Source organism: Mustela nivalis, assembly GCF_964662115.1.
Source record: "Mustela nivalis genome assembly, chromosome: 13".
Classification (NCBI taxonomy): domain Eukaryota; kingdom Metazoa; phylum Chordata; class Mammalia; order Carnivora; family Mustelidae; genus Mustela; species Mustela nivalis.
In genome coordinates, this window is record NC_139032.1 from 15,785,165 (window position 1) to 15,810,000 (window position 24,836).

The window sequence follows — 24,836 nt, forward strand, 5'->3', positions numbered from 1 at the left end:
TTAACGTTAATGTAACAATATATTTCTATTTGTAAAGATTGAGAGGATTGGGAGCAATCTCTAAAAAATAAGAGGTTGATCAATACAGTAGATATTTAAATTCCAGCATTGAATAAGGCCCCCCAAAATTATACAATTCAGATCTTCTGAGTAACCATAAGTGGTTTCTGTGACTTTAGACCATTGGTTTGACAGAAATAAAATAAAACATCAACAACAAAAATACTCCCTATTATAATAAAGTATCAAAACAAGTGACACAATGATCCAGTGGTTTTACACACATGTAAGAAACAGTAACAAAACACACACAAGAAGGACACTCTAGGTAAATTGTTGATCTATTCAATGTGACTGCTACTCTCACTAAAGCCTTTATTTGTAGGAAATAGGCATTGATATTAGATGGTAAAGAATATTTAAAATGAATTTAAAAATAGAAAAATATTGGTGTGCATTGAATCTAAGGTAAATGCTTTGTGATACTTGATAGGTGTGTATACACACACACACACACACACACACACAGCCACATTCAAGCACAAGAGATTACATAAATACTGGATTGTGATGAATCTTATTTTGTACTCTGGGTCCCATTCAGAAAAGTTTGACAATCATTGGTCCGGACGAACTGACTCATTGTGAGCTATGCTATCTCTCCGTACATCTTAGAGGAAGAACAACTCCTGAAGGTAAATCCCTGTCTGGTGCTGTGTGGATAACCATTTACTGTTCCACATGTCAGAGAAACCACGTGTGATAACACAAACAAACGAACCAGCAGCTGTTATCAGACCAAAGCACTTATTGAATCTTGGTTAAGGTTCTCAGATACACTCCTTTGAGTTTCCTAATTCATCCCAGGAAGGATTCCGCGTACTCCGACTTTATGTTGTTACTTGCAAGCCTTGCAAACAAACACAAGTAGAAAGAAATTCATAGAGAATTCCAATTTTCATTGTATTTAATCTTCACATTATCAACAGTGAATCTTAATCTACTATTAAGATGACAGGGATTCTGGAGCCAGAAATGCTGCTTTTCCATCGAGAACTAAATAAAGTCTAAAAAGAACTCATTCTTTGAATCCTTAGACTAAATTTTTTTTAAAAGATTTTATTTATTTATTTGACAGATAGAGATCACAAGTAGGCAGAGAGGCAGGCAGAGAGAGAGGAGGAGGCAGGCTCCCTGCTGAGCAGAGAGCCCGATGCGGGACTCGATCCCAGGACCCTGGGATCATGACCTGAGCCGAAGGCAGAGGCTTCAACCCACTGAGCCACCCAGACGCCCCCCCTTAGACTAAATTTAAGCCTATCTTAAGGTATCAGATATCTAACATCATTTGCAATTGGTGTAATAATTGCTGGCTTCAAGGAATGAAATAGTTTGAAAATTAGAAGAATATCACAAAGGGTGGCTGGTTGTAGTAGAATTATTGTTTTAGAGCATTTTCCTTGATCTGGGGAAAGAGCATGGGTACATTTACTTTTTTTTTTTGCTTAAACCAAGGAAGCCGAGTTGAACATTTGGTGACTTTGGTTTGAAACTCAACGATAAACCTATTGAATTCGTATCATAGAGTTAGTGTTGGAGAAACAAAGTTTTTTAGTGTAGTATTTAATTTCTGAAGTATATACATATAGGTATGACTATACTCTTTGATCGTTACTTCTGAAAATTTTTTTTAAAGATTTTTATTTATTTATTTGACAGAGATCACAAGCAGGCAGAGAGGCAGGCAGAGAGAGAGGAGGAAGCAGGCTCCCCTGCTGAGCAGAGAGCCAGATGCAGGGGCTGGATCCCAGGACCGAGATCATGACCTGAGCCGAAGGCAGAGGCTTTAACCCACTGAGCCACCCAGGCGCCCCACTTCTGAAAATTTTTAATAAAATTTCAGGAGAAGAAAATAAGTGATATGTGTAAATATTTTTATAGCATGTTACTTGCCAATGTGAAAAACTTGTAAAGGTACTAAACACTCAGCAGCTGTGAAATGGGTCATTAATCCTATGATAATTCTGGCTATTATATCAGATAATTATAGTATTACTTTTAATTGGACATTATATTTTAAATACAAGGTAGAAAAATGCTGCAAGAAAAATAAACACCTTTTACTAAATTTTTATTTTGCAATTTCTTATTCCTTTGATTTGAAACGAGACATGTGACCTCTTTCTTTTGCACTGAGATGTTAATGCCAAGTCTTTTAACTCATTCTTAATGAGGAAAGCAGAACTCGGCCTTGACTCCTTTAATTGGAAGAGCTGTTTAGTTTTACTCAGTTTCATTATATAATAAGCTCTATAAAGCTCCTTTAAGTATTAAATACTAGTGTAAAAACATTGCAAAAAAGAAATGCGTATGGCGATTAACCATGTAATCACGTAAGAGGCTGATGTGAACAGCAAAAATGCTGATTGTGTACTCACTAAGATGTTAACATTGCTGATTGGGGGGAATTCGAGTGACTATTTTCTTTTTAATATTAAAAGTTTTTCATAATGAATATGCTTTTATAATGAGATGGTAATAGACACTCCCTCCCCATCCCCCGCCTTTTCCTCTCTACATGTGGAGCCAATCTCCCATCAAGACTTGCCAGCTTCTATCTCGCATATGTGGTAGAGTCAGGCTCCCTTGAAAACGCAACCAAGCGTGCCAGAAAGCAAGCCATCACCATGAAAATAAACATTCTCCAAAGGGATCTGAAATTTCTGGTAGCTAGACAGCCTTGTCCTTGTGAGGAGAGGCAATGATTAAATCTTGCCCCAAACACTGAATGTAAGTAAGGATTAAATTAACATATGACTTTATGTTCTTACTCTCTTGGGTCATTTGTTTCATTAATCATTACATTCGATCTCTGTTTTCCTCCCATTATTGTGACTTGATCACAGTTACGATTTTATGGGCTTAGAATGGGAAGTTGGTGCAGCAGGTTTCAGAGAGGTTCTGAGGAGCCTACAGAGTGGTCTGTGGAAACCTAGGAAAGGCCTCCCTGCTCGCTCAGCCCCTGAGTGTGGGTTTAACCAGGCCATGGTTTAACCATGGCCTGGTTTAACCCACCAGGCAGCTCTGCCAAGGCACCGCGGTTGTGAGAACTGGGAAAGGTGGTGGGTTACTATAAATAAGACTGTAACTTATTTATGCAACTGGAAAAAAAAAAAAAGCTGATATAGATCTTAAGAGGTAAGAAAAGCAGATCTGCTTTGGATTTTATGTCTCTTCTAATATTTGTTATGATTTTTTTTTTCCTACTTAACTTTATCTGATATCTAGAACCCAAGCAAGAGAGCCTGGAAAGGCTCAGGTGAACACTTCTCAGCGGCCTCTAGGACGTGAGCAAGGAGAGAGGGCTGCCGCCCGCACACGGACGTGTACTCCCTCGTGGGGTTTCGGTGTCTGTCAAAACAGACCTGCTGTTCTCGGGTCTTGGAACAGACGGGAAAGACCGGCATTCGATCTGCAACAAGCTGCGGTCTGAGCCACCTGGCGAGGGCTCCCTTCATCTTTATCAGTAGATGGGCCGCAAGGCTGAACTCCAGAGTATGACTTAGCCACTTAAAAACGGACTTCAGCGCTGGCCATTACCAAGGGATGGAAAGGCATAGGTGTCCAGCAGCTAAAACACCCTGAAGTATCTCATTAGGGTCAGAAAGGGGGACAGCCACTCTCAGCAAAGTGGCTCTGCCTCAGAGCTGGACTCCTCGCTTCACTCTATACTCTATAGCTATCACGTTGGCGCCCTGAGCTTCCCCGGGTTTCACCAAAGAAACAGACGACAGGGGTGGGGTTGGGGGACAGGCATATCAGCCAAGGACTCTAAGCTCCACTTACAAGAAGCTTTCAAATGGTCCTGAAATTTCTCCAAATGGGAATGGCTACATGAAGGGCTGATGCTGGAATCAGGAGTGTGTAGGGTCAGTGCACGGGCTGGGCTCCGTCCCCTTGTAACATAGGAATTTACTGAGAACAAGGGAAATCTAATTCCTTTTTTTGTCTTAGATTTTATTTATTTATTTGACACAGAGAGAGATCACAAGTAGGCAGAGAAGCAGGCAGAGAGAGAGGGGGAAGCAGGCTCCCTGCTGAGCAGAGAGCCCTGTGCAGGATCGATCACCCAGGTCCGAGATCACGACCTGAGCCGAAGGCAAAGGCTTAACCCACTGAGCCACCTAGGTGCGCCACAAAATCTAATACTTTTTTTTTTTTTAATTTATTTGATAGAGATTACAAGTAGGCAGAGAGGCAGGCAGAGAGAGAGAGGAGGAAGCAGGCTCCCTGCTGAGCTGAGAGCCCAATGAGGGGCTGGATCCCAGGACCCTGGGATCATGACCCGAGCCGAAGGCACAGGCTTTAACCCACTGAGCCACCCAGGTGCCCCAGGAAATCTAATTCTTTTTTTTTTTTTTTTTAGGAAATCTAATTCTTATTAAGAGATGATTACATCTGGCCTAGGGGAGTTCTCAGGACTCACACTGTCCTCTTCAATGAGCGAATGACTACATTTTGCACATGTCAACTGTGAAAACCCTTTTAGTTGCAATAGTTCAAATACAACAGCAGCTGGGGGAGGGGTGGGCATCTGGTGGCTCAGTCCTTAAAGTGTCTGTCTGCCTTTGGCTCAGGTCATGGTCCCAGGAGCGTGGGATTGAGCCTCATCTTGGGCTCCCTGCTTGCTAATAAGCCTGCTACCCCTCCCCCCCCACCACTCCCCCTGCTTGTATTCCCTCTCTCACTGTCAAATAAATAAATAAACTCTTAAAACAAAACAAAACAAAACACAACAAAACAGCAGCTGGGTCTATAGTTTTGCTCTCCCAGCACGCTTTTCCAACCTCCTTCTGGTTTCTACCTCCTGCTGTTTTCCTTCTGGGGAATTTCTTCTGCTAAACAGGAGGCCTTAGGAGAGGCGTTCAAGGACAAGATGAGTCCATGAGTCCGCGATCCAGTCCTAGCCAATCAGAGTATCCCATCTCCCTGGCTGAAGTGATTAGGTTAGCACAAGCCCTGCGACCCAAGCGGGACCAATCAAAATCTCCCGTTGGGTTAAAATGCAAAACGGCTTTTTACAAAAGTGTTTAAAATAAAAAAACCTTAAACAAATGCTAGAGTAGTGAAAATTATAAACAAGCTCCTTGGAGCCCAACACTCAGCCCTGACATCCATCAATTCCTGGGAAAGCTAGAGAAAGGATGAACTGTCTTTCTCTACTGGGCACGCTGCATCTGGGAGCCTGGTGCTGCCAACAGCCATCGGATCTGTCGGTGGAGAGAGTCTGCCTCCAGAAGAAACCCCAAGAGCAGCGTGGAATTGTGGCAGAGCCTTGAAGGCTACATTGAGCTGCTCAGTGCGGCTGAGCCTGAATCCGCAGCTACCCTGTACTTTCTTCCCACTCAAGCCAGACGGAGGAGGGGTTCCGGTAATTGAAAAATGGGTCATCTAAGATGAAAACCTTAAAGAAACACTCCATAAATATATATTTTTTAACATCCTGTGTTTATTTTTGAGGTATCTGGGAAAAATAAGTTCATGGGAAATCTTCAAGAGAACTGAAGCAGAAGGGGAGCTCTAGACATCTTAAAAGGGGATCATTAGCCTTTTAACTTCACTCTGCCCAAAGGATGTCAGTCCCACTGAAATGACAGCCACCTACTAGAAAATTTAAACTATGTAACATAACCATCGTTAAGGGCTGTAACGTTGGGTGGGCATTTTCACCCTTAAAAAAACAGCAACAACAAAAAACAAAGCCTCATAAACAAAATAATCAAGGCCTCAAACCCATTCGGAGTCTCTGATTTGAAATTGTCTTCAAAGCAACGAGGGAAAGGAGACAACCGCTCCTACAGGAGCACTCTGGGAAGCCCCTTTTGGGTGTGCAATGAACGCTTCTTCCTGGCCGTTCCTTCACCGTCCACGACACTTACACTTATGCTTTGCTAGTTCTTGTTTTAGCTCTTCATACACTTGTGAAAAGAGGTCCTCTTCTGATTTGGTTCCATCTAGGTAAACTAGGAAGGAGAAAGGAGAGTGGTTCAAATGCCAGGGGGCCTCTTAGCCGTGGATTCTTACTCTGCCATCTGCCATCCCTTAAGAATACTACCAGGTTCAGGTTCAGGGGCGCCTGGGTGGTTCAGTTGGTTAACTGGCTGACTCTAGATTTTATTCAGCTGAGGTCATGACTGCAAGGTACTGAGACGGAGCCCCTTGTCCGGTTCTGTGCTGGGCATGCAGCCTGCTTCAGATTCTCTTTCTCCCTCTTGCTCTGCCACTACCCCCTCAAAAAAAGAGAATATTAACAGGTTTAAATAAAGAACACAGGACCTTAGACACTTAAAAAGAAATTGATAGCCATTAAAGACAGAAATAGATTAGAGTCAGGAATAATAGGTAAAGAAAAATTGGTTTAATAGGGGGAAATCCATATTAACAGGTATGGAAATTATTTTTTGAAAAAGAAAGAGTCAAATGGCATTGGGTATGTGGTCCTTTAGCAGCCCTGAGGAATCATTCCAGGGGCTTGTTCTCCAACTGTCTTATATATCAGGATCCCTGTGAAACTTTTTTTTGGGGGGGTGTGCAAAAGGTGATTTTCTTAAAGCACAGGGATAGGACCTGTGGGCAGAAAGAACCATGCAGGGGTCTGGGCTCTGCCATGTTCTCCAGGCCCAGGAGATATGCATTTTTACCCAAACTGGCACAGGTAATTTTGGAGAAAAAGTAGAAGTTATATAGGTTAAAGGAAGAAAAGAACACTTTTTTAAAAAAAATTTATTTATGACACACAGAGATCACAAACAGGCAGAGAGGCAGGCAGAGGGAGAGGAGGAAGCAGGTTCCCTGCTGAGCAGAGAGCCTGATGTGGGGCTCGATCCCAGGACCCTGGGCTTATGACCTGAGCCGAAGGCAGAGGCTTTTACCCACTGAGCCACCCAGGAGCCCTAAAAAGAACACTTTAATCAGAAAACTGGTGGTAAGTGATCAGTTTGCTTGTTCAGCAAGGGATGCACAGTTTGGAGGGGCTAGAATGTGGGAACCAGGGACACTAGAGAGATGAGACTTTAGAGCAAGCCTGTCTAGGCCTTAGTCTTTAGGGGCCTTGAAGCCTGACTGTTTGGATTTTATGCCCAAAAGTTGAAGACTCTTTGTAGGTATTTAAGCAAAGTGGGTGTGTGGTTAGATCTGCATTTTTTTAAAAGATTTTATTTATTTATTTGACAGAGAGAGAGATCACAAGTAGGCAGAGAGGCAGGCAGAGAGAGAAGGGGAAGTAAGCTCCCCGCTGAGCAGAGAGTCTGATGCGGGGCTCGATCCCAGGACCCTGAGATCATGACCTGAGCCGAAGGCAGAGGCTTTAATCCACTGAGCCACCCAGGCGCCCAGCATTTTTTTCTTTTTTAAGGTTTCATTTTAAGCAATCTCCCCACCAAACATGAGTCTTGAACTCATAACCCTGAGATCAAGACTTGCATGCTGCACTGACTGAGCCAGCCTGGCACCCCCAGATCGGTAAATTAGATGGAGAAGGAGAGAGAGGCACCCTCCAAATCTCTTCTCTCATTCTGTTCTATTGAGCACCTGCATCTACGCTCACATAGCTAGGGGAATCTCACTAACACAATAATTTGTTATTTACCATGTCCTTGTTTAAAATCTCTCTGTGGAGGGCTTCCCATTTCTCCTACGATAAGGACTGAAGTCCTTAATTGGCTTATGGCCTTGCAGAGTTTAGATCTTCCTTATGTCTCCAGCATCACTCCTTCTTCTTGGTTCTCTACCAAAAATACACCAACCTTCTTTCAGATGCTATTCATTCCTTACCTATCCTGGCCTTTTTGTGCACTGTTTGGGGTGATTTGCTGTCCACCCAACCTACCTCCCTTTGTCCAGTGGTTTAAGTGACTTCCTCAAGGAAGCCTTCCCTGGTGGCTGGGACTCGCATAGTCCCCCTGGAACTTGGTGTCACAGCACTTAGCATAGCTAGAAAGGGCATGCTCGTGCAGCTAGTGTCCCCAATGCCTGTTTCCCTGAGAGAATGTTGGCTCATAAGAGTAGTGGCTGGGTTTGTCTTATTTTCCTCAATATCACCAGGGCAGTGCCTTGTACACAGAAGGCATTCAGTTAATATCTGTTTCACGAAGGACCCTCTAGAAGCTGACAGGCTTTGACAAGAGCCTTAGAGAGAGAAACAGAAACCAGGACAGTCCATTGTGGAAGGGCCTGGAGTATTCTGTCTGGTTTAAAGTGTTCCTTTATAATGTAATCCATGAGAAAAATTGCCTCCTAAAAATCCTTTCTCCTGCGGACTTTGAGCAACGACAAGCGAAGGCCTTCTGCGGAGGAAGAAAAGGTACTTACTAATCTCCCACGTGATGTTCTCTATTTCTTGTCTGTGCTTCAGATACATGGGCCACACGTGGCCATCAAAGTACCCTGGGACGTCTGGGGGCTCATAGACCCTTGTACTATCAAAACACAGAGGAAACTTTATGTGGACAGAAACGCACAATTGATACAAGTAAAATAATAATGGTCAGAATAATGGGAAAAATCACTGAGACTTAACTCTAAACAGAATTAAGGGTATACATTTTAGATTCAACACTAGTTACAAAGACAACAAAATGGATTTAAAGTTCTGACCCAAACAAATTACTTTTGTAATTCGCTATCATTCATAATCATCTCCCCTGCCTTCAGTAGAGAATTAAGAGACAAATGTCAGTGTAAATAATGACAGAGAACTTGCTATGTTGGGTTAAGCTTTCAATTAATTGGTGTTCTTTGTGTTTGTAGCAGAGTTACGGCTCATGAATGGAAAATCGTAATCAACATATTTTTTTACTTAAAAATTTTTCATTGTTAATTGAAGTATGGTTGACACACAATGTCACTTTAGTTTTGATCGTACAGCATAGAGATTCAACTTCTCTGTACGTTAGGCTATGCTCACCGTGAGTGTAGCCACTACCCACTGTGTTGTTACAAATACTACTGACCCGACACCCTATGCTGTGATTTGCACCCCTGTGTGAACTGTCTTTTGAATTAGGATCCACAAAGCTGATTTCAACACTCACCTCCTCCTCCTCTTACACTCTTCATAAGGAATTGTCAGAAAGTAGCTTCTGTTCCACAGAGCGTCAAGGGGCCTAAAATCACAGCATCTTTAGTTCACAAGGTTTCCCCCCCATTCATTCTGAGTCAGTATTAGGTTGAGGACGCTTACTTATAGTTAAAGAGAAGGAAGCCTTCAATGATTAATATGGGAATTTCCTCGGTGCTACCGGAGTCTGTTGATACCGGAGAGTGTCTTGGGCTTTCCATCCAGCGGGAAATGGCAGACATCATTTTTTCCATGTTAAGCGCTTCAAGCACTTCAAACAAAAATACAAGAATATGAAGTCAATATAACAAAATGTTTATGATGTGGCTTTCTATGATGAGTATATCCAGGGCTCTAAAAATATATAGAATAATGCTATTTTACTTACCCTTCAAAATATGGAATAAATATTTTAGACAAATTGGTATGTTTGCAACATTTCTAATATGGAACATTTCAAATCTATATATAAAAGTAGAGAGCAGGGTACAATGAATTCCCATGTCCATACTACCAGCTTCGACAATCATAAACTCATGGCCAATATTACTTTACTTATGATGTCTGTTCCCTCCTGACTATACAAAAGTTCAATATTTTTGGATGACAAAGTATCTATAAATTAGTTAGAAAGATAAATGACACACTGGGGAAAATATCCACTATGTATTTCACAAAGAGCTAAAAAAAATTTCTCTTAAAAAAATATTTATTTATTTGAGAGAGAGAACCAGAGAGCATAGACAAGAGGGGTAGAGGGGAAGGGAGAAAGAATCTGAAGCCAACTAAGCACTAAGCGTGGAGCCCGACGTGGGGCTCCATCCCAAGACTGCAAGATTGTGACCTGAGCCAAAACCAAGAGTCAGGCGCTTAACCAACTGAGCCACTCAGGCACCCCAAAAGCTAATATCTTTAATATATATACGGCTCTTACAAGTAAATAAGAGAAAAATCATTAAAATTTTATAAAGGACACAAATATGTCCTTTTTAAACTCTAAAATGTACATACTTTTTGAGCTTACAATTATAGTTCTAGAAAATTATTCCAAAATACCAATTCTCAAAGTGTAGGACCTAGACCAGCAGTGTTACTATCACCTGGGAATTGACCAGAATTACAATTTCTGGGTGCGTGGATGGCTTAGTCGTTAAGTGTCTGCCCTTCGGCTCAGGGCCTGATCCCAGGGTCCTGCAATCAAGCCGCACATTGAGCTCCTTGCACAGTGGGAAGCCTGCTTCTCCCTCTCCCAGTCCCCATTCGTGTTCCCATTCTTGCTATTCTCTGTCAAATAAATAAATAGAATCTTAAAAAAAAGAAGTATAATTTCTAAGCCTTACTCCAGAACTACTGTATTGAGCCATCTGGACTTAAGAGTCTTTTTAGTGGAAAGTTTATAAATTATGGATTAACTTACTCAGTAGACATAGGACTATTAGGATTTTCTTTTTGATCTGGTGTTAGTTTCGGTAAGTTGCATTCTTCTAGGAAATTGTCAATTTCATTAAAGTTTTCCAATTTAGCTGCACTGATTGTTCATAATATACTCTTTCAATGTCTGTTGGATCCGTAGTGGTATTACCTTTTTTGTTCTTGGTATCTGCAACTTGTGCCTTCCCTTTTTATTTTCTTGGTCAGTCTTGTTTAATCTGTTTGGGGATCAGATTCTTGAATTTGTAAGTTTATGTCTTATGCCACGTTTGCAATGTTTTACACACATTTACTTATTTTTATTTTTATTTTTTAAGATTTTATTTGTCAGAGAGACAGAGAGATAGAGAGAGCACAAGCAGGGGGAGCAGCAGGTAGAAGGGGAAGCAGGCTTCCAACTGAGCAAGGAGGCTGATGCGGGACTCCATCCCTGAGCTCTGGGACCATGACCCAAGCTGAAGGCAGATGCTTAATGGACTGAGCCACCCAGGTGTCCCCATTTCCTTTCTGAGGGTCCAATGATATAAATGTAACAGCTTTTGTTATTGTCCCATATTTCTCTTAACTTTTTTTAAGTCTCTCTCTGTTGTTCAGATAGAGTAATTTCTATTGTTCTGTCCTCAAATTTCACAGATTCTTCCCTCTATCACATTTATCCTGCCGTTAAGTCCCTCTGGTGAGTTTTAAAATTTTGGTAACTATATGTTGTCAATTAAAAAATTTCTATTTGGAACACCTGGGTGGATCAGTGGGTTAAAGCCTCTGCCTTCGGCTCAGGTCATGGTCTCAGGGTCCTGGGATCGAGCCCCGCATCGGGTTCTCTCTGCTCAGCAGGGAGCCTGCTTCCCCCCTCTTTCTGCCTGCCTCTCTACTTGTGATCTCTCTCTGTCAAATAAATAAATAAATAAAATCTTTAAAAAAAAATTTTCTATTTGGTTCTTTTTATATCTTCTATTTCTTTACTGAGGTTTTCTAACTTTTTACTAGATTCAACAATGTTCACCATCACTCACGGAAGCCTTTTTATGAATGCTGCTTTTATTATCCTTGTCAGATAATTCCAATATCTCTGTTGTCACGGAGTTGGTGTCTGTTGATTGTCTTTCCTCACTCAAGTTGAGAGTTGCCTGGTTCTTGGTATGACAAGTGTCTTTCAGTCTCGTCCTAGATAGTTGAGGTATCATGTTGTGAGGCTCTGGATCTCATTTAATCTTCTTTTTTATAGGCAGTGACCCAGCTTAGCTGTAGTACGCAGGTCCGCGAGGGCGTGGACGGTCACCCCCCCTGCTGAGCCTCATCAACATGGAGGGGGAGGCTGCCACGGGAGGAGGAAGAGACACGTGGAATGCTGGTGTGGCTTCACTTGGTGGGGACTGCCAGCAGCTGATGCTGTTTGGGTGAGGAGAGTGGAGAGCCAACTGGCACCACCTCACACTGCCTCATTCGGTCGCTGCTGCTAGATGGGTGTGGAAATTCAGTTCGCCATCTGGCTCTACTGATAGGATCACTGTGGGGTTCCCTGCCTGGCTGGTGCCACGTGGGTCTAGAAGTCTTGCTCCCCACGTGGCCCTGTTGACGCCATGAAAGGAGGATGGTTTTCCTTTTTATGTTTGGCTACAGTAAGCTGGGAGATTATCAAGACGATTTTCTGTTTGGTGTGCCCCTCTCTTCCCGATCTTTTGACTCCAGGGAACAGTCTTCTTGGGGACTCTTTTGTCTATACATTGATGACATCATGTTCCACACCCCTTCAGGACCCCTTCCTGGATATATGACCTAGAGCATCACAGCTCCATCATTCCTCAAATCCCAAAGGTCTAGCCAGTCTGCTTTCTTTTCATCTTTGAGTCTCCCTTTGTTGCTGTGCTCCATCCAAGATTTTCAGTTATAAGAGGGAGCAAGCGTAAGGGACGGGGCTAATCCATCTTAGCTGGAACCAGAAACATCATTAGTTCTAATATATTTTCATTATTGTTTAATTAAAAGTATCTTCTAATTTTCACCGTGACTCATTCCCTAACCCACAGGATGTACAGAAGTGCTTTGCTTCAGAAGAAACGTGATGGCATCTGGAATTTACTTCAAAAAATATAGAAGGAGAGAGTGGGTAAGGGCATAGATGAAATATATATAGGTCAAGAGGGCATCATTTTAAAAGATGGATGAGAAATTCATGAGAGGTCATTATACTTTTCTGCCTACTTTTGTGTATGTTTAAATTTTTCCAGAAAAAAAAAGGGTACTGATTAATTTCCAAACAGGAATTTTCTACTTACTCTTTTGTTACTGATTTCTAATTCAGTTCTCTGTAGTTAGAGGATATCTCTATTTTACTCCAATCTACTGAAATTTACTAGGACTTGCTCCATGCCCTTGTGTATGCCTGCCATTTTAATTAATGTTCCTGTTTAAAGAAAACAAAAATGCGTATTCTGCTGTAACTGGCCACATGTTCTATATATGTTAATTCCGTTAACTTTGTTAATTGTGTTGTTCAAATCTGCTATACCCTTACAACTTTTGTCTGCTTTTTCCATTAGTTATTGAAGAACTTGTACTAGAAATCTCCCACAATAATTAAAGATTTGTGTATTTCCCCATTTAGTTTTGTCAGTTTTTGCTTAATGTATTGTGAGGTTGTTATTAGATCATTTATCTTCCTGCTGCATTAACCCATTTATCTCTGTTTATCTCTAATAAAAGTATCTCTAGTGATACTCTTTGTGTTTACTTTGTCTCATATCAGTAGTTACACCAGATTCTTTCAGTAGGTGTTCATATGGCAGATCTTTTTCTAGCCTTGTCTACTTTTCTTTGTCCTAATATTTAAATATATCTTGTGTAAGGTACTTATACTTGGGCTTTTCTTTCTTTCCTTCTTCTTCTTCTTCTTTTTTTTAATAAATTTGACAACCTTTGGCGTACTTTAGTTCATTTAACTTAATATAGCTACTGATGTATTTGGCTTAAATTTATCATTTAAATCTCTTTTTCTACTTTTCTATCATCTTTCGACTTCTTTAAGTTCTCTATTTTTTATTTCTGACTTTGTCTTTATCAACTACATTTTAATGATTCCATCTCTTTATAAACTTGTCAGCTATACATCTTTAAACTATTCTTATGGTGGTTATTGTAAGGTTTCACCATTACCTTGATTTACTTTAAATTTGTACACTTACCTAAAAATTTCAGATTTTTTCCCGGGATAGATTCCTGGAAGTGGGACACTTGACACATGGCATGAGTGTTTTAAGATCTTTGGGATATATGCTCAATCTCCCTTCCAGAAGGGTTATGTCAATTAATATTTCCATCTAAGAGAGTTTTTGTTTTACTGAGCCATCATTAGATAATTAGACAGCTGTGCCATCATTAGGTAATCATTGCTTTAAAAATCTGTTTATTAGGTAAGTGAGAAAAAGAAGTAATTTACAACTCTTTGACTACTTCTGAGGTTGACTTTTTATTGTAATATTTATTAATCAAATAAACTTTCGCTTTTATGAATAGCTTATTTATATCCTTGGACATTTTTCAATTGGAATATTAGTATTTTTCTTATCAGCTTATAAGAACTCATTTGAACTACGAATAATTCTTTGTCAAGTGTTGAAAACAGTTTTTCTTTGTTTAACGCTGTTTAAGAATCGTCCTCACTAGCCATTAGACATGGGACAAAAAGAAAAGCATATTCTGGCTGGATCTCAAGACACAAGAACAGGCAGTGAGTCAAGGATTTTGCTTCTCTTAAAACTATCAAGTGTCTGTAAGAACTGATTACACAACATTTTTCCTTAAAGGTCGTCGAAGTTAAAAATAACATAGTTTATGGCTTTTTAAGAGAGATGTTTCTGTTGCCAGTTTGCTTAAGTACTCAGTGATCATTTTGTTTGTCATAAAAGTTGATAAGACCATTAAATATAGTTTATTAGCATGATATTCTCGTTAGCAAAATAAATATCTTCTCATGGACCTTATACTCTTCTGGCTTCAGTGTTAGATTGGGCAAGGGAGAGAGGTGAATCCATCTCAAAAACATCCACTAACCTTTATGAGCAGTGGAAAGAAGAAACCAGCTGTCCAGGGCCCCTGGGTCACTGGGAAGGGAAGCCCAGAGGAGGTGCTTAGAGTTTGCTTCAGGGGAGATTACAGGGACGGGGTGAGGGAAGTATCCTTAGTTCTGTGTGCCCCAGGCAGGGATGAGTGGAGTACCAGCAAACTTACCTTGCTCTACCTTTAGAAGAAAAATCTATTTTTTCAATGTTTTCAGTCTTACACATAAAACCGGGGAAAAGGTTTCATCTATTTAAATAGCTGGATATAAATCAGAAACCTTTACAAAGGTATGCGTAAAGTACAGCAATATATTTAAGCACATTTTTGAGACGGTCTTTATAGATAGAAAAGGTATTCAGGTTTGGAAAAGAAAATGAACATTGGCGAATGAGTCACAAACTCATCTACTTACCGTCATACTGCAGAAATCCGTTTGTATCTGTCTCTATCTCTGACTGTGGCTGGAAAAAAGAACAAAGCACCCATCAAAACTGTGCACTGCAGAAATAACACAATTACAGAATGAAGAGGGCAAAAAACTTTTACTAAATACTCTGGAGGAGGAGAAGACCAAATCAGAGCCACGCCAATAAGTAATGCCATCTAGTGGATAAGGGACGTTACTGCATGGAACCGATCTTCGCTACAAAAACTTATTACTCAGCAAACGCTTTTTGGATGTAATTTCTTTTTTCCTTTTTAAATAATGTAATTTCATTAACTTTGCTATTAGAACTTTGTTGTATTAAGTGAATTATCGAAGAAATTTTTATAGATACCTTAAAGAAATCATCCTGAGAGATGACACTGCAGTTTGGGAGGTGTTTCTGCAACTTCTTAGCCAGTGTTGTCTTCCCGCCATTTGTTACCCTGAACAGAAAAAGGAAAAGAAAAAAAAAATTGAGCATACTAAGAAGGAAGATGCATTTAATATAAAACGTTTATTTTATTTTTTTTAAAGATTTTTATTTATTTGTCAAAGAGAGAGAGCGAGAGAGAGAGCACACACACACATACATGTACATGCATGCACAAGCAGAGGGAGCCCTAGGCCAGACGGAGAAGCAGGCTCCCCATGAAGCAAGGAGCCTAATGTGGGGCTAGATCCCAGGACCCGGGGATCGGGACCAGAGCTGAAGGCAGACCCTTAACCGACTGATCCACCCAGGCATCCCTAAAACATTTTAAAGTGATCCCAAAAAAGGGTATTTAAAACAATATGTAATACCTAAGAAGAAATTTATTTCTTTCATAGATGTGTTGGTAATAGCATAAGCCTGAGTAGATCTACTGTGGTAAATGAGGACAAATAAACTGGAAAAGATGGAGGAGAAAAGTCACTAAGCACCGGGCAAATAGACTGGGTGATACTAAGACTTAAAATGACAGCTACTGGGTGGGAAGCAAAAGAATGTTCCGTCTATACGGAGCCATTCCCAGGGCTCATGAGCAACACTGAGAATACGAGTAGCATGTTTTAGTGCGAGTCTGTCCATCCGCTCGTGGTCCCTGTGATTTTGTTTCAGTGCGCCATGGAGCAAAATGGAGGACGGGCTTCTGACAAGCCAAACAGCATGTCTCCCCATCTCCGCTGTGCGGCTCCCTCCCAATGGAGTCAGTTACTTGTCCCTCCTGGCTGGGCTGTCACAGTGGGGAGAACAGGGAACTTGGCTAACTTCCCTGTGTATCTAGTTTTCCAGAACCACACATGGCACCTGAGAGGGGCTTCTGCAGTCAGTCGCTCAGTCAGAGGTTTTTTTTTTTTTTTAACCCGGGGCTGCTGCCTCAAAAGGTCTGTGGCCCCATCTGTGGACTCTGTGAACTTGAATGGGAAAGAAATTACATCTTTATGATTATTACATTCTAACAGAATTTTAGCCTTCCCTTTAATTATAAGTAACAAACATCAGTAGTGGTAACAGCACCTGTGGCTCTATCACCACTAGAAATCATAGATATTTTCATATCCTGGTGCAGGGGGTGCAGAGATCTTGAAGCATGATTGATATTCACTATTATTTCAAACTGATGGCAGTTGTTAGAGCCCCCCCTGGACACTGTTATTTAATAAGCTAACTATGTAAATATCACAAAGCAACAATTTTTAAAAATATATTTTTAAAGATTTTATTTATTTATTTGACAGAGAGAGATCACAAGTAGGCAGAGAGGCAGGCAGAGAGAGAGAGAGGGAAGCAGGCTCCCTGCTGAGCAGAGAGCCCGACTCGGGACTTAATCCCAAGACCCTGAGATCATGACCTGAGCCGAAGGCAGCGGCTTAACCCACTGAGCCACCCAGGCATCTTGTTTTTTTAAAAAATATTTTTATAACTGTATTTCAACACAACTGGTTTCTTTTGTATTTCTGTATTTTATTTTGTGCATTTAAAACCATTACTCTAAATCAAGATTTCATGATGCCACCAAATGTTGGCGGCACACAAAAAAACCTCTTAACTGCACATTTTTATGCAGGAACCTGTGCTTAATCCCAGATGACAGATTGCAATGTATTCATAATCTAGAAAAGAAACAAATACTCATTCATCAAAACTATGTATTGGCTGTAATTCAATTATTACCTAAATAGCTCATACTTACAAAAGTACAAGGAACTTGATTCAAAGCTTTTTTTCATTAATTTTTAAAAAAATATTTTATTTATTTATTTGAGAGAGAGAGAGTGAGCCCAAGGTGGGGGAGAAGGGGAAGGGGCAGAAGGGCAGAGGGAGAGGGCAGAGCCTTCAATTCCAGGACCCTGAGATCATGACCCGAGCTGAAGGTAGCCACTTAACTGACTGAGCCACCCAGGCGCCTCGTAAAGTTTTTTCACTTAAACTAAGAATACACAATTGGGTAGGATACGGTCCATCTCCTTGAAAAGACAGAAGTGCCTGCGTGACTCAGTCAGTTTAGCGTCTGACTCTTGATTTTGGCTCAAGTCCTGATCTCAGCGTCCTGGGATCCAGCAGGCTTGTCAGCTCAGTGGGGAGTCTGCTTCCTCCTTTTCCCTCTCCTTTTGCCCCTCCCCCTGCTCAAGCTCTCTCTCTCTCTCTTCCCCTGCCCCCTCAAACAAATAAATCAAAATTTTTTTTTTTTAAAGAAAAGACAAGGAAGTGGTGGGTATTACCCTTTGCCTTGAGAAAATATTGGTACAAAATTTCTCCCTTTTAACAAAAATGTCTGTAATTCATACTTCGCTTCCATAGTTCAGATATTGAACGTTGGTTTAAAAGGGAGAGTATGGGGTGCCTGGGTGGCTCAGTGGGGTAAGCCTCTGCCTTCGGCTAGGGTCATGATCTCGGGGTCCTGGGATCGAGCCCCGCATCGGGCCGTCTGTTAGCAGGGAGCCTACTTTCCTTTCTCTTTCTGCCTGCCTCTCTGCCTACTTGTGATCTCTGTTTGTCAAATAAATAAATAATTTTTAAAAATCTTAAAAAAAAATAAATAAAAGAGAGCAAACAGGGCTAACTTTTTTGAACAACCTGGCCAGAAAATGCGTCATTTTCTAGACTTATCTCTTTCAGATGATATAGTCAAACCAACCGTACATAGATCCCTTCTCACTGACTTAGCTGGAGACAATGAGAAGCAAGCACTCCAGTGTCACAGACTTGGAGGAGACAGACCAGACAGAAGGTAGTACAGGTCAGGGAGAGGAGAGGGCTTTAATGAGAATTTAACAAGTCAGAATGACGCAAGTTCAAGCCTATGATCTATACTTGGAATTCTGGTCAGGGGACACCTTAAAACTAACTCTTCCCTTACAGCATAAATGCACAAGTCCTGTCCATTTGTTTTTTTATGTGCCAAGAGACAGGAAGGGTGAGTGTTTTCGGAACATGACAGGGGAAGTTAAAAAGACTGTCTGCAGGTACTTTAGAGGCAAATCCATTCTGTAGCAGGTAGGTATTAATATTACCATTTTACAGCTGAGGAAACTACGGACTGAAAGACTATATACTCATAAAACTTGCCAAAGGTAACAACTAGCAAGTAATGGGGATGAGATATAAAGTCTAACTCCAAAGCCCATGGATCTTTTTTTTCCCCCCCAAAGCCCATGAAACTTCTATATTCTAACATCACAGAATTCTGTGAGCCTCTGATGAAGATTATATGTCCCTTCCCCAGAAAAATGAACATCTTCACACATGCATTCCATTTTCGGGAGGATCTTGAATGATCTTGGAATCCTTTGAAATCCCTGTTGTTCCCTGATGTCTTAACTGAATGACCCCTTTGCAGCGTAGCAAGTGGTAAGTACACAAGGAGTCTGGACTCCACAGAGTCTGGACGAAGGAGTAATGGCAGGAGCAGAGGTCACTGTGGCTGAGTGTGGCAGGTGCTTCTGTGAAGCCCTGAAAGGAAATCCTGGCCCTTGCTGAGGAAAAGAGAGTGAAGGGGAGGCTTTCTTAGGGAAGTGTGGTTAGCACCTAACGCATGGGGCAAAAAAGCACGAGGCAGGTTTCTACACCTGGAACATGGAGGAGAAGGGAATGCTCCTCCTACACATGCAGAATGAAAGTTGGTTTGGATGCCAGAGTTGACCTGGTAGAATCTGGAATCTCCCCAGATTCTACCCTGGTTGCTGAGGTCTGGTTTGGGCTCCAGAGCAGGGCCAAGAACCTCTGCTAACCCCCTGTACCCCAAAAGTGCAGCCAACTCTAGGAAGACCAAAGAAGAGAAGAAAAGTCATGGAGTCTTTGGTGATACCCCTGAGCTCCTGGATCAAACCTTCCCTGCAGCCTCCATGCCACCGAAGCTAATACATTTCTTTTACTATGTATGGATGGTCTTCACACACCCGGATATTCAGATTTTGTTCTAGATAACTGGTAACCACTGTATACTGTTCACTAGGTGAGAGAATATTTAAACATTTCTGCAAGAAGATTCAGCTGGTGGAGAGGTGCCTAGGAAAGGATAAGAGGGGGAGGCTGGAATTAGGGAACAAAGGCTTGATTTACAATGGTGGCAGTGAGCGCAGAGGGGAAAGCCTGTCCAAGAAAAGCAAGGCAGAGAAAAACAGAACTCTGGTTCTGGTCAGATGGGAGAAAACGAGGTAGAATTCTGACACTGGATTCATTCCCTTTTACCTCTGATTACTTGCTATAGTAACATAATACAACAATACAACAAATCACAAACGTTTAATTTTAACAGTCTCAAGTATTTTGTTCATTGGACCATACCTAGTATGAAGGTACTCAGAAGAAAGATGTACACAAAAATGCAGCCAAACAAACAAAGTCCTTTGGAGCTGTTGTTGGTGTCTTATTTGCATGCATACCTCTGGTACCACGGGAAGGGTGACCCTATAATTTAGGACACTTTTGAGAGGGAGGGGCACACAACTAATAATTATGCCAGGGCAATCAGGATGTCAGGATAATAAGGATAAAACATGTCTCGTGTCAACCCCAGAAAAGAAATGGTAAGGCAGGCAGATTTTGCTTACCTACTTACCCTGTGTCTCTGTTTAGGGGAGACTCTCTCATCTCCTGTTGCCATTTCTGTAGCCGGTGGCCCCCTGTTTGATATCCAGTGGCCTGCTCTCTTCCTGAGGACTCAGGAATCCTGACCCTCCATCCCCTACAATACCCCTGGGACATCTGCAGTATCTCCACCAGCTGTTTGTAGCAGAATTACTCACCCACTGATTCCAATGACAAATGTTTTCATAATTAGCTTTGAAAATCACGTCTTCCTAAAATTAAAGACAAAACAAAAGAAGACAAATTGAATTCTTATCAGTGAGATGTCGAAAGAAAAAAAAGAAAGAGACCTACAATAGGAGAGCCAGCTGAGGGGGAAAGTTGACCATGATCTCTGGGGAACCCCTGCTCCTGGATTAGCCACAGTCCTTAAAAGAGCTTTACAAAGTATCAGCTTCTCTCTGCGAGATGCTCTCCCCACTAGACTCCATAGCTAAATCCAACAGAGGGTCTGTGCCCAGTAGGCCACACCACAGTGTCTCAGAACTCTGAAACTCAAGAGTTTCAAGATTCAATCACCTGGGTACACCCCATTTATTTCCCCAATGCCAGGGAACACCACAGAGCTTGCCCCTCTCCTCTTCTGAAATGGGGAAAACATCACTGCTGGCCGGAGCCAAAAGGCAGTTAATTCTCTTTAACGGTGCAATTTCCTCATTCAGAAACCTAAGTCCAGGGCCAGTGCAGGGAAACTCTTTCCAAAAAGGGCCAGGTAGGAAAATATTTGAGGTTTCCGTGGGCCCAGAGGCAAACTGAAAGTTACTACGGAGGTACTTATGTAACGAGAGAGAAAACACATTTCCACAATGTTTTTGACGAAAGTCAACGCGTAACCATTGAGTACAATTTTGTTGGTGGTGGTTGTAATAATACAACTTCTACTTATGAGAAGAATGGAATTCCTTTCTTATTGGGATAATATTTCTCTTACCGGATTTCAGAGTTAGTGTTCTCAAATCAGACACGTGACTGCAAATGTTCAGGCTGAGGGCCAAATTTTAGACACTGGCCATTGTTTGTTGACCCCTGGCTCTGGGGAGGTGGGAGGTTGAGGGCAGTTTCACACGGGGCCCCCTGAGGTCCAGTCAAGCCGTCCTATGGATATTCTAATGAACCATTTTCACCTCTTTCTGTGAAAAGGTGGGGCTCAGCTGGAGGGAACCTCAGATCAGAGGTTCCTGAGGGTTGCCTGACCTAAGGCTGCTCTTTATTCCAGACTGCTCCGGTTGGGTGATCAGGGACCTAAGCTGGGCCTCCGGGGTGAGGTGAGTGGCTCCTGGGCTGGAGACCCCCAGCGGCCCTCCCAGTTCCTATCCCTGACCTGTGTCCTAGCGAGTTAATTTCTTTCTTCTTTCCAGCCTGTTAAAAAGCACTTTATTGCCAAAAGCAAAGAAAGGATGCTGCACATGGGCTGGCTTAATTGTGAGGCTCTCATGTATAATGGATGCCATTTTTATTGATATATTATTAATGGTTGAGCACACTGAATGGCAAGGACTAAGGGTCCCCCTGCTTCGTGCCACATCTGTGCACACATGGGAGGAGACCGAATCAGTTACATAGTATGCAAATAACGAGTGTGGCTGTGGCACTGGAAACATCCTTGAGGGGGGTTATTTGGGTGGAAGCTAGCAATTCTGAAATGAAGACTTAAGGAGAGTCAAGAACCTACTTATAAAATTGTTTGGGTTCAGGAGGGAATTCCTACCATCAAAGGCAAGTTTTTAACCGAAACAGGAACCCTTGGTCCTATATTAGTTAGCTAACAGAGCTATTACCCAAGACAGGGTTTGGGTAAATACTGGGCACAGTCTATTAGCCCTAAAGGGGTGACAATTGTGGGGGAAGGGGTAGGGAACTGGGAGAAGCCAAAGCAGGGCAGGTGCTGGGGTGACAGCAGGCCTAGCAATCCCAAAAGTCATTCATTTCAAAAACCTTGCCGGATGCACAGGGCAGCACCAGGCGGACTCCAAATTCGGGACTGGAATCCTCTACCTCCATACTACTTGGTGCTATGACACCCCCTGTTGCCCTCTCAGGGGACTATTTCAAAGCACACTTACTGAAAAACTTACAACCAGGAGCTGTCAGGTTCCAAATACATGCAACAGACTCCATGAGGCAAAGACAAGCTCATCAACTACACTCAATCACTGGGTGTCTCCAGAGACAACCACCTGAACTTTGCAGTTTCATCAACTCGGGGCATCTGATTACTTGGAATATAGACCCCCCCCCCATCTCATGGGATGTTTATGTACCTTATCCTCCCCATAAGTGCCAGGTTTTCCTCCACAGCAGAGTTATTTGCATAGAGGCAGGAGAACAAGTGAAGATCGCCAGGGGCAAACCCCAAAAGGAGTATTTTAATTTCTTTTTTAAACCCTAAGTAAGAGAGATTGTCCAGTCCTTTGTTTCTTATTATGCGGATTCCTCTAATAAACAAGGTACGTTTTGCACTTTAAAACGGTCAGGGGTGGTATGTGCGGAAGTCAGCAGATGATAAGGAAGCCAGCAGCCTTCTAACACAAATGAATGACAACATGCTAAGGAATCGTTGTGCTTGTCCCTGACTCCACAGAGCAGCCTGGTATTTTTAAACCAGTGAAGTGTTTCAGGACTTCTCACTCACTTGCCTTACTCAACAGGTATTTTGATTATCTTCTTCCACCCACCAGGCAAGTCTTTTCCTACTATTGTTTCAACTTTGCCCCCTTTCAGTAAACAGAAATCACCCACGGTTAGAATTTCTGAATCCCTTAACCCATGCCTCTTCCCCGTGGAATCACTTTTATCTCTCACTGATCCCTAACAAAAACTTGCAGGCTTCATTTTAGGTAGACTCTCACGTCAAGGTTTTTCCATTTTGTCTTCCCTCGGACATTCTACGGGTCTGGAACACCGAGCCATCTCGAACCGAAGGCGCGCTGCGTTTCTGGGTCGCTCCGGCCCTCGCCTCCCCTTGGAGGACCGATCTGCTGGGTCTGGGGTCGGCCGACCTCGTTTGAGTCAACGTTTTAGGCTTCGAGGGCAGCGTGTTGGGAAGAGCAAAGCGGCCATAAGCAAATAAGCGCGGCCGTGCTCTCGCAAAACTTTATGGACACCGAAATTTCAATTTCTTATCACTCCCAGTGCCACAAAAATCTTCTGATAGCTCTGCAACCCTCTGAAATGGTAAAGCCATCCTCAGCGGGCAGGCCGTCCGGTCAACAGGTGGCAGGCGGTCGTACTCGGTGCACCCTCCTACTGGTGGAGCAGAAGCCTGCCTCGTCCCGCAGGGATCAAGACCTGACCCCGAACCCTGGCGACTTCTCTCCACAACCCGCACCGTGTCTTGGAGGTTGCCTCCCTTTTTCAGGATCGGTACCGGGGGTTAAAAGCGCACACACTCCCTGGCAGGCCAGCCATCAGCCCGCTCAGAGCGGTAAGAGTTCCCCCCAAGGCTTGCAAGACGCAACCCGGTTCAGGCTCCAGCGCAGCCGCACGTCGCGAGCACCTCCAGGCCTCGGCGAGGCGGCGCCGCGCGGCCGGGTCGCGCAGGTAGTCACCGGGCGCCAGTTCGACCCGCCGCAGCAAAGCCGCAGAAGCGCGGGCCGAACCTGCGCCTCTCGCCCACCCGCCGCGACCCCCGAAGCTCCTAGCCTAGAGGCCCACAGGCCCCCCACTCCGCGCCCCTACCGGGTCAGAGGCGGCCCCGGTAGAAGACGCCAACCTGGAGGTGGATCCGTCCGACCCGAGCCGGACGCGGTGCGGGTTCCAGCGCCCGGGTGGGGCGGGGCGAGGCGGGGCGGGGCGGGACTCCCGCGACCCGGGCCCCACGAGCGCGCCCCCGCAGGGTCTTGGCCCTTTCTCGTCGGGGGCGCGCGCGGCCCGGCCTGTCCCGGCGTGAGCTTGCTGCGCCCTCTCTCGGCTCCGGCTGGTTCCGCCGGCGTCATCGCCGCCGCGCGCGCTGCCGTGCGCGCCGCCCGCGCTCCCGCCGCGCCGAAGCTGCCCGCCCGAGAGCCAATTAGCGCTCGGCGAGACGGCGGCCACTTCCTCGTCGCGGGGGCGCGCGCTCGGGCGGCTCGGGCGGCGGCGCGGCGGGGCGGGGCATCGCGCGGAGCGGCTCTGCCTGCGTCCGCTCGTCCGACGGCCAAGGGTGGGCGCAGATCCCTGCAGGCGCTCCGCTGCGAACCCGGCAGAAAGAAACTTTGGGGCCCCCGGAGTGCCGGCTGGCGGGGCGTTCGGCCGGCTTCTCGTGCTTGGTCTTGAGGCTCAGCCGCTCCAGGAAGCGCGATGTCGAAGCCGCCACCCAAACCGGTCAAACCAGGTAAGGGAGGCGCTCGCCGGGTCCCCTGGCCGCCGCGGGTCCCCTGGCCGCCGCGGTGCCCTGCGCTTCCTCTGCCGCTTGGCAAGGGCGGACCGCGCACGTACCCGGCCTGCAGCCCCGCTCTCGGGAGCCGACCCGCCGGGATGGGTCGCTTTGTTGCGTTCGCTGCAGGGAGGGATCGTTGGGGATAGCAAGAGGATTTCGAGGATTTTTTAAAATTTTATTTTATGTTTAAAGAGGAGTCGCCCTCGATATTGCGATATTGTCATTCGCGGCAACTTTCTAGTGGGTGGGATGGTTACGTCCCATTGAAGCTTGACTGGAAGACGGGGATATTGATTCCCTTAGGGGGGAAAATTATATATATGCCTTGAAATGGTCTTTTGACCACTTCCTCTTTTTTTTTTTTTTTTTTTTTTCG

At 43.7% G+C, this 24,836-nt stretch overlaps 2 protein-coding genes across 12 annotated transcripts in view; one reads left to right on the plus strand and one right to left on the minus strand.

Annotated features, from left to right (window-relative positions):
- Nucleotides 1-24,052, minus strand: NMRK1 (nicotinamide riboside kinase 1). Of its 10 annotated transcripts, none has more exons than XM_082694493.1 (9): nt 23,819-24,052; nt 20,265-20,318; nt 15,388-15,478; nt 15,021-15,069; nt 9,242-9,389; nt 9,093-9,164; nt 8,371-8,477; nt 5,940-6,023; nt 1-910 (listed from the first exon to the last, which is right to left on the minus strand). In XM_082694493.1, the coding sequence occupies exons 2-9, from the start codon at nt 20,291-20,293 to the stop codon at nt 891-893; spliced, it is 600 nt and encodes a 199-aa protein (XP_082550619.1). In that variant the 5' UTR covers nt 20,294-20,318; nt 23,819-24,052; the 3' UTR covers nt 1-890. The 10 variants fall into 10 exon arrangements, with proteins under 10 accessions (XP_082550619.1, XP_082550617.1, XP_082550613.1 ...); XM_082694491.1 differs by having other exon boundaries at nt 23,785-24,024; XM_082694487.1 differs by having other exon boundaries at nt 20,078-20,318; nt 23,785-23,909.
- Nucleotides 23,980-24,836, plus strand: part of OSTF1 (osteoclast stimulating factor 1) — a 51,861-nt gene continuing 51,004 nt past the window's right edge. For both annotated transcript variants that reach the window (XM_082694498.1, XM_082694499.1), the window contains exon 1: nt 23,980-24,415. In XM_082694498.1, coding sequence (XP_082550624.1) covers nt 24,382-24,415 — 34 coding nt within the window. In that variant the 5' untranslated portion in view covers nt 23,980-24,381. The remainder of the gene's footprint in view (nt 24,416-24,836) is intronic.